We start from the raw sequence: 9,821 nt of genomic DNA on the forward strand, positions 1-9,821 counted from the left end.
TCCACAACGTAAACAATGCCTTCGATGGACACTCTTGCAGTGGAGGCTGCGAGAGGCATTACTTGCAGTGCACTTGCGGTGTGGAGTGACAGTCCCGAAAGCGGCGTCGTGGCTTTACGTAATACACGGCAGACATTAGTGGCAATAACAGAAGCAGCAGTGCCGGTGTCTACAAGGGCGAAAGTACAATAACCTTCACCAGTTACTGTGACCACGTTAGCAGGAGAGGAGCGAGGGCTTAGACAGTTCGAAATTGGCGCAGTTCTCGCCTCTTGAACTGCGTTGCTTAGTTTTCCTGGTCAGGAGGTCTGGGCCGGTGACGCATGGGGGAGGGTGATCGCCGACGAGGAGACGGTGCGCGCGGCGTCACGAAGTCGGGGTCGTTGGGAGGGGCATAGCGAGGTGACGAGACCGGCCCGTATTGTGCGAAGGGTTGGCTGCCGGGTTGCGACGATCGGACATAGTCGCCGAACGTCTGAGGTCGACGGCGGCAGTAGCGGGCAACGTGTCCGGGAGTAAAGCAGGCGTAGCATATCGGTCGGTTATCGGGCGTCCTCCAAGGATTGGCGTCTGGTGGTGCCGCCCAAGGTGCAGTATAAGCAGCCGGGTGTGCGGGCTGTGAGCGCGAGGTGTAGGGTGGTTGCGGAAGCCTATGCACGGCGTCTGCATATGTGAACGGCGCTGCTACAGGCTGCATCACTTGCGAACAGGCGACAGGAGGAGTCACAGGCTGCGCTGCATACGTTATGGGCACGGCCACAGGCTGCACGGCTGGTGTATAGGCGACAGGAAGGCCTACCGGCTGCACGACACGCTGGCAGTGAACACGGCTGGATAGAGGCGGCTCGTGGTGCGCAACAGGAACAGCTTGGGCAACCTCTTCCGAAATAGCAGTGCGAAGCGGGGCAGGTAGACGGGTGGTGGTCTCGTGAGTGAAGGGCACTAGGGAAAGTTGGCGGGCGACTTCCTCACGGACGAAGACTCGAACTTTTTGAAGCAACGGTGAATTGTCAAGCAGGGTGTCGAAACTGGACGGTGACTCACCACCATGCTGAGGCTGCCGAGTCAGAGTGCGTTGCTTCTTCAACTCGTCGTAGCTCTGACACAAGCTGACGACTTCAGAAACTGTGCTCGGATTTCTTGCCAAGAGCATTTGAAATGCGCCGTCGTCGATGCCCTTCAGGATGTGTTTGACCTCGTCAGATTCGGGCATGGTGTCATTTGCACGTCGACAAAGGTCGACGACGTCCTCAATATAGCTGGTAAAGGTCACACCAGTCTGCTGAGAGCGGACGTGCAAGCGCTGTTCTGCCCGCTGCTTGCGGACAGCCGGCCGACAGAACACTTCAGCACATGACGTTTTGAAGACGCTCCATGTGGGGATGTTGTGTGTGGTTATTAAACCACCATTCGGCGACGCCAGTGAGATAAAATATGACGTGGCCCAGCTTGTCGGCTTCATCCCACTTATTGTTGGCGCTCACCAATTTGTAGTGCTCGAGCCAGTCTTCAACGTCGGTTCCATCCGCACCGCTGAAGACCTTCGAGTCCCGTAGCCTAGGATGGCCAGGGCAGTTGAACTGGGGGCGAAGGCGTCCATGTAGTGGCGTTGTCAGTCATGACAGGTGGTAGCGTGCGGCTTCGCAGCTCCAAGGTGTAGCTACGGGGATTAACAGCCCTTTCCACCAAATGTGAGGAGGTTTATTAGCCGTTAAAGACAGCGACGAGACAGCGTGAAGAACCGCCCAGCGATCGGCACAGAAACGAACCGAAGCACGAGCCGAGAGAGCCGGGCGTTGGCGATGCTGCTTGCTGCAGGCCCATCTTCTTCACAAAATAAATAAATAAAGCATGGTGGAGTCTCCTGAAATTTCGAGCCTCTCAGGTTATTTCACGTGCACCTAAAACTAGGCAGACGCGCGTCAAGCATTATCGCCTTCATCAAAAATGAAGCCGCTGCGACCGGGATTCTATATCGCGACGCGCAGTGAGCAGCCCAGTGCCTTAGTGAATAGGCCACTATGGCAGGTACGCAAGCTCGTAAGTCTGACACGCAGTTCAGTTGTCATCGCCCCCGGCTGTTGAAGCCCAAGCCGAATGGACAGGGCGTCGGCCTCGGCCAAGCACCTGCCCCAGATCATTCGTCCAACCGATCGCCGACTGCGACGCTGATACTAGTTGCACTGCCTTTGCTAAGAACGTCACGGGTGCCTCCATTGGCAAGAATTTCTTACACAGTATGGTGCAGTCGGCTAGAACTACACATGGACACGGGCTGACGTCCACACCTCATCCCTTTGAGTACTCTTGTAAAACAAACTGAGAAAAGCCCACCCTCAGGTGTACATATGCAAGGAGTCAATGCCAGATACGTGTTTCACACTTTATTGCATTTCAATGTGTGTGGCTCTCTCGCCTGGCGCAGGTGCGCTTCAGGGGGTCACAGATGAGGATCCCGGCTTTGAATACCGGGTAGCTTCTGAAACAAAAAAATACAAAGGCATAGTTGAAGGTATTCAGTTACCATGAATCGCTAATAAACGTTGGTATTTCGCTTCCCATAACCACAACATTGTTACTAGAGACGCCGAAGAGCAGGGTTCCGGAAATTTCGATTGCCTGCAGCTGGGGTTGTTTAGCGCGCACCTGAATCTAAGCCCCGTATTCTAGAACGCCCCTTCACTCAACGCTCCACCTTCACTTGAGAAGGTCGATCGGAGCGTCATCTCTGGGCAGGGCAAGTCACTGCATATCAGTGACCATTCGATGCTATTCTTGAGTAGGGCAGCGTCACTTTCAACCGAGTGGTGGCGCAGTGCTCAACTCTGTCAAATGAAGGGTGAAGGTCGAGTCGAGGAGCGTTTGTGAATACGGGGCTAAGTGCACGGGGCCCGAGTACTTCAACTGCATCAAGGTGCGCACGCCACGGCCAGGATGAGATAACTCGACACTCGTTTTGCCAGTCGAGTACTATAAATACAGGCGGAGATACGCCTTGATAATAACAATAAAGAAGAGACAAAACTACAAGGCAAGCACCGGCCTAAGACAAGTCAGCTTTGCATCGACAAAATATATTGCGCAAGAAACAATCGAACGTAACAATACGCTGTATTGGGCCAGTCAGTGCCTCGTTATTGCTATTTATTGAAATTTGCATTTTTGCTTTAGAAACTACAAAAGGAGATACTCGAGCGATCTACGTCTTTGGAAAGAAAAAGAATCGCGTTTGGATAAACGTGGAACAAGAAGTCATGATAAAAAGAAATTGTGGGGTGTCGGATAAAAAAATGGTAAGACCATACGAGGCACACTATATGGTGGCAGTGAGCCTGCGTTATCAGCTGGATGTGTTTATTATGACCGCCATATAAGCGCACGTACAGTTTCACGAAAACTGTACGAGACCACATTTGCCGGTTTGGTGGCTTTAAAATGACAAACAAGAGTAAAACACTAACTAAACACAATCAAATCAATTGCGAATGCGCCAGTGTGGACGCTGCTTTGGTGAATTTGATACTTACTTAGCCCGTGGGTTTGCACCAAGAACGCTCCAGTACAAAGGCGCTGCCGTACAAGGTGAAGCTGGCCTGGCATAGCCCGTTTGCCTGAAACGATAAAAAATGGCGCAGATTAGCACGCAATTGGAACCGTAATGCGTAACAACGCGCGAGAGCCCTTTTTCTCTGGCCTATTCTATTTGCCAGCCTGATCAACACCTCTTCCGTAGCGTTGAAACACGCATGCACAGGAGAAGGCACAAAAGGGGTGCCATGTCGGGTACAGCAATATACGCAGAGGCCACCGAAGAATAGCGGAATCCTGGTAGGTAAACCTGCCGCGAACACGTTTTTAGTCTCTCGCCACTTGCAAATTCCAAATCTTTAGTGTGGTAAACTAGGCCACCACGACTTTTGTGGAGTGCTTTTGGCGCCTGTCAGAAGTGACCACGCCAACCGAGTCATACCGTTTGTGCAATTACAACTGGATATTCTGTTTTCTCAGAGAAGAACGCTGTGCATGAACGCCTAGCTATAGGTCGCGTGCGCTCCACAAGACGTGGCACACTTCGCTATAGTACCACTATTGCGTCGCCATTACCGACTTTGCAAACGCTGCGCAAACTTAGCAGACACATTCTCACAGAGCCGCGAATATCAGAGGGCGCTACATGGTAAGCATGCCACCCGAAGTCTGCCGGACTTGAATGTATAGAAGGTCCTCATAGAAACTTTGGAATCTACGATGCAACCCTTTAAAAGAATCGATGGGTGGTGAAGCTGTAATGGTCGTAACACAGACACAGAGCGAAGAAGACAAGGAATAAGACAATCGGCCATGTTGTACAATCTTTTACTGTAGTCGTCACCCCCTCGATGCACTGCTAAATTCAAAATGAAAACAACTAGAACAAAGCAAACGCCACAGCGGTGTGATGTGTCCGATTTAAGGCTAAAGCCTTAGATGCCCGACGAAACGAGAATGATGACCGCCGTCCCACGGCGACGTCTTCCGTCGGCGCGTACTGGGGACGGATAAAAAGTGAGCGTGTGACGACGACAACATGCGACATGAGCATGATGTCACAAGACGCTTTAATTTGGGATGTCATGACGACGTGACTATGCCGTCACAAAAACCGCCGTTACAAGAGGACGTCACATGCCATCAACACTTGGTCAAAACGTGGTCACATCTGGGGAAGTGCAAACCAGATGAGGTGCCTCATATACCGGAGGTGATGCCGGAACACACCAGGCGAAAAAAAAACCTTTGGAGTGTGGTGGCGGGGCAGTATTTGTACGCCGATAGAAACAAAAAGTAAGACGGTTTTCGTCTTGAATTGTGCTCACGTGGACACATAAGGACCCTCAAACTTCTTTTCATGTTGTCCGTGTCCTACGCACACTTTGTTGAAGACGCAGACCTTCGCAGCCGGGCTAGTGGCAGCAAAGCAAAGTGACCAGTTCCTAGATAACAGGGCTGTGCATTGTGTTTTGTGACAAAATGCTGCTTGAATGTAACACTGAATTACCCGTTTTGGTGCCACCGTTTCTTGGCAATGAAAATTTCGCTCAATTTACCCGGACGCGATGAAGTGAGGTGCACAAACGTGCTATCCAGAAGGCATTGCTCGATGTCCTTATCGCGGTCACGTCCCGTTTATCCCGAATGCAGGTGCTGCCATCCACGCCTGAAAAATCTGGTAATACCGCTTGCCCCTGCTGCGTGTTAGATCTCTCTCCGACGTCGGTTGCATGCTGCTGTGCCAGCACAGGACTCTGCTGCTTCCATACATCTTTAACGTGCACGACTAACCAGAAGTGCTTCGGTTGCCTCCCCATTTTGAAGGCCTAAAGTGCTGGCGTATCGGCTGGCTATCTTCATCATATCGGCCATTAAAACAAGTTTTAGTTGTCACTATAAGGTTACATGCTGTTTCGAAATAGCTATACTAAGTGTTCCGAATCAAAAAAGTGTAGCCCATGTAAAAATTGTGTGTGTCTGTATATGTGTAATTGTGTCTATCGCGGTAGAATGGAATGCCAAAACGAAAATGGCTTCGGGGCATGTTCAGAAAATATAACACTAGCTTCATGCTGCCAGAGGTAATCTCACCTTCTCGTCGACAGGCGGGCAAACGTAAACAGAGTAGGGACGATGAAGACAGCCACTGCGGGCAGTCAAGAACTCCATGCGAAGAGTGGCTCCGACATTCAAATGACCAGGATACTTAAAAAAACAAGCAAACAGTATATTCATCATTACAAAGTCAGCCACGCTTGAAATCTTTACAGACGCTTTGTAACTGCAACAACATCAGACATTGACGCACGGAACAATGTCAAGAAGCGTTGCATACACAGAATCGCTTGAAATGTGTCTACAGACCAGAAGGTTTCATTGCGTCAACGTATAGCGCTCAAGAATAATGAACGCCGTGAATGCAGCAGAAGAAGAACCGCTCGTCGAGGTACGTATACTGAAGCGGGTTCGCAAAGCAGGAAGCGACAAACGTGACTTCTATGAGTAGCTCCGTCAGGGCGCGATGCCGGATCTATACTTGCGCTGATTACGCGCTAAGACAGGACCTACTCTTTTAAGGTGACCCAGAAATCTGTCGCAGTGCCGTAAAAAAGTTGCATACATGTTGACAGTCGTAAATGATTCGCTAATTTTGCAGAAACCTAGCTTTGCGAAGTGACGATGCAGGTGCTGCTTTGGCGTCTACATATCCGTTGCCTATAGCGTACGATATTACGCGCACGATAAAATTTTCCCCAGATAAGCGGTAGATATGAATGCGGTGCAGCGCCGTTTGAACGATACTATTTGCAACTAAATTTAGTGTAGATTATTGTTTAACGTTGCATTAGTTGACCGAGGGACCCAAACCTACTCGCAAAAGTACTAGATTCGACAAGGGCGTTTCCACTCTGCGAACCGGGAAGAAATGAAAATTAAACATGTTTGTCCCAAAGAACAGAGAATTCCGCAATGTTAGAAAAAAGATGCGAACTACCCGCATGAGATGTGAGTGGGAGATATCTTAGAGAGTCACACCCAATGAGAACAGAAATCGGCAAAGCATTAGGATACCATTGGCAGAAAGAGCTGCTCGTAATACAGAAACTTTGGCTTTGCTTGGTTTCATTGAGGTTCATTTGCGATTACAGAAAAAAAGTGACGAGACGTCTGAACAGAAGATGAAAAAGTGAGGCAACTCCATGGGCCAGGCAGGGACAGCAAAAAGTAAAAGAAGGCACAATTGAACGGGATTTAAGGGAATATTCGTTTGCTAGGAAACGGTAGACCAATGCAACAAGGGTGTTCTAAAAACACACGGTAATATTCGGGAGATGATAGATAGAATTGTAGGTTAAAATTTTTATATATTAAAGGAACTATTAAAACAGAGTGAAAATCAATGAAAGATGGTTCTCGTTGACAGCATACACCGAATAAAAATAATTACGAGGCCTACATGTTGCCGCGTTCGTCTTTGTTTAGCATCTACAAAGAAAATAGTAAATTAACCCGCCTTGGTGTCGTAGTCTACAGTTATGGCTCTCCACTGCTGACCCTAATGTCGGGGGACCGAATTAATGTCAGGCGCCACATTTACATAGACGCGAAATCCCAGAGGCCCGTTCACGTAGATTTATGTGCACGTTAAAGAACACCAGTCAGTCGAAATGTGCGGAGCCCTCCTTTAGTATAACCTAACATATGCCGGCTTTGGGGCGTAAAACCGCCAAGAATAATGATGAATAGCACATTCCCCAGTTACGTATTCTTAAAAAAACTTGCTTGTTGATTACTGTGTTGCCGTTACGCCGATAAGTTAACCGAGTACGCATGCATTAAAAAAATTTCTTAGTCCAAAAATTATACATGCCGAAAGAACGAGAACAATAAATTTATTTGGGCACACGCGGCTTTTCAGAAACTGATTAAACGGGCTTTGTTAGCTATATACAATGAAGTGCTGCCTTGGTCGGCAGTATAATGTACACCGTCGCGCACAGCTCACCTTAGCCATTTTGCTACAACATCGTGTAGTAGAATATGTAGCCAGAGACCATATTTTTCACGGTGGCTATTTTCCATGGTCTAGCGGCTAAGGCACTCGGCTGCTGACCCTGAGATCGCGGGATCGAATCGCGGCTGCGTTTTAGATGGGGGCGAAAATGCTTGAAGCTTGTGTACTTAGGTTTGAGTGCACGGTAAAGGGCCGGTCAACAGGCTCCGAAACGTGCAGGAAAAGGTCGCGCATCTTTCGTACGCCTGACCAACGTTCTTCCACGTGCAGTGACGTCAACTCGGCAATCGGCGACGTTGCCGTTGTGAATACGACGTTGCAATCGGCGACAATCATCATCGGGTGTGTGCACGCTTGGTCTCAGACTGCCCATTCGTTGCTGAGCCCTTGGGCTGAATAAACGCTGTCTCAACCCAGACGTCATACGTGGTAGAGGTGGATTTTTGGTCCTCGGTCCTCTCCCACTTCGCTCGACTCTCTGGAGCTGCGTTCAGGCCACCGATTGCCCCCAGTGTCTGGCAGCATGTCACAGATTGAATTTATAGCTCTTTGTTGAAACCCGGTTTAGACCAATCAACAAGCTGCGTGCTGCGTCACGTCGCCGATCACCGAGTTGACGTCACTGCGCGAATAAGGAGGTATGTCACGCGCAGGCAAAATGCACTAGCTTTTCCTGCGGGTTTCAGAGCCTGTTCACTGGCTGTTTAAAATACCGCAGGCGGCGAAAATTTCTGGAGCCCTCCACTAAGACGTCTCTCGTAATTATACGAAGGTTTGGGAACGTTAAAAACCTAACCATCATTAGTAGCCAGAGACGATTCTAAAGCGGAAGAATTGTTCTCGAGACCGGAAGGTATAAAATCAAAAGCGGCACGCTCACCTTGACCGCGGCGCGGGTCACGTTGAAGACTGTGTTCAGAAACTTCGGATGCAACTGGTTAGAGGGTTTCTGCAGCACGGACTCGGCGAGCTTCGTGTAGAACGCACCGTGAGTGCTCAGTTCACTCGTCGGTACCACAATGCACGCGTGCAGTGTCGTTCGGTGATTCTCAGAGGTCGGCACGCAGCCTCTGAAGAGGTCTGGCCTATGCGACCTGATGGCTGGCGTGCATAGCAGCAAAAGTAGGACGAATTTGAACATGGCGATCGAGCTCTGCGGTTTTCTTCGGAAGGGAACTGTCTCGCTGAAATCGGTTCGGTGAACCACGGAGCGTAAGAGCATGCAGGCTGACTCGTTTTATAAGGCCCTTCTAGTGCCGAGGCTTTCCTTAACTATGGGGATAGTAAAGCGAAGTGTGATAGGGAAGATTGTGAGCGGACAGTCGATGAACCGTGCTGTCTTAGTGTTTGACCTTAAGGTGACGCTGCAAAGAGTCACGTTTGTATGTTCTAAAGGCCTCCGATGAAAAGCATGGGGTGCGCTTTCAAGTCATGCGCACATGTGCTCACGCATACGTGGTCCAAAATGATAAAATTCTCAGACAAATATTGTGCAGGGCACACATACCAATCTTTTATGTTTCTCTGAATAAGAATGTGCAAGAGTAATCCAGATAAATAAAGTTTTAACGCGTTATCAACTCCAGGCGCACTGCAGATGCCTTTATGACGTCGACAGCACATGCGCCAACTATATTCGGCTTGCCATCACAGCCAAACGACGCATGCGCAATGGTGACACGTTCTGATAAGCCTTACTTTTTGATGTAGCACGTGGTACAGTAGATTGTTTAGTTACGTCACGACGCTTCTGAGCCCGATGTGGTGCGTTTATTTGTTAGCTGTGGCCGCAGCAGTTCGACGAGTCCTAACCGTAAGAAATGAACTTATTTCATTATATTTTACGTCCGGAGACCACGATATGGTTATGAGACACGCCATAGTGGAAAGTTCCGGAAATGTTTCGACCATCTGGTGTTCTTTAACGTGCACCCGAATCGCGCAGTACATGGGCATCTACCATTTCGCCTCCATCGAAATGCAATCGCCGCAGCTGATCGAACCTGTGATCATCCGGTCAGCAGCCCAGCACCGTATTGACTGTTCCACCGAGGTGGACTGAACTGTAAGAAATCCCCATCCACTTTTGCTTAGGTGTATTATACACAAGCACTGAACGTTGTCAAGCTTAATCCTGAGTCACTCATTATGGTGTACATGTCTCACAGCCGTGCCGTACGTTTGGCGCTTTAAACACAGATTTTTATTTTTCATGGAAGTCCAACGTTTCACACCGCAAGAATTGGGCTTCTTTGGCGTAGGCGTGGGGCCGGCG

At 49.4% G+C, this 9,821-nt stretch overlaps 1 protein-coding gene across 1 annotated transcript; it reads right to left on the reverse strand.

Annotated features, from left to right (window-relative positions):
* Positions 1–2,369: 2,369 nt before the first annotated feature.
* LOC142764935 (uncharacterized) lies at positions 2,370–8,918 on the reverse strand. Its single transcript, XM_075865470.1, has 4 exons — positions 8,427–8,918; positions 5,623–5,736; positions 3,528–3,611; positions 2,370–2,479 (listed from the first exon to the last, which is right to left on the reverse strand). Exons 1-3 carry the CDS (start codon positions 8,766–8,768, stop codon positions 3,528–3,530), a joined length of 540 nt encoding a protein of 179 aa, XP_075721585.1. The 5' UTR covers positions 8,769–8,918; the 3' UTR covers positions 2,370–2,479.
* Positions 8,919–9,821: the final 903 nt, after the last annotated feature.

The sequence above is a fragment of the Rhipicephalus microplus genome, chromosome 6 (genome assembly GCF_043290135.1).
Source record: "Rhipicephalus microplus isolate Deutch F79 chromosome 6, USDA_Rmic, whole genome shotgun sequence".
Taxonomy (NCBI): Eukaryota; Metazoa; Arthropoda; class Arachnida; order Ixodida; family Ixodidae; genus Rhipicephalus; species Rhipicephalus microplus.

Bases quoted from the DNA above. Each gene is read 5' to 3' on its own strand.
- LOC142764935 (XM_075865470.1), bottom strand. From the start codon at position 8,768: ATGCTCTTACGCTCCGTGGTTCACCGAACCGATTTCAGCGAGACAGTT. The intron at 5,737-8,426 runs GTGAGCGTGCCG...TGTTTTTTTAAG, and splicing joins TGACCCGCGCCGCGGTCAAG to TATCCTGGTCATTTGAATGT. The intron at 3,612-5,622 runs GTGAGATTACCT...TTATCGTTTCAG, and splicing joins GCCCGCCTGTCGACGAGAAG to GCAAACGGGCTATGCCAGGC.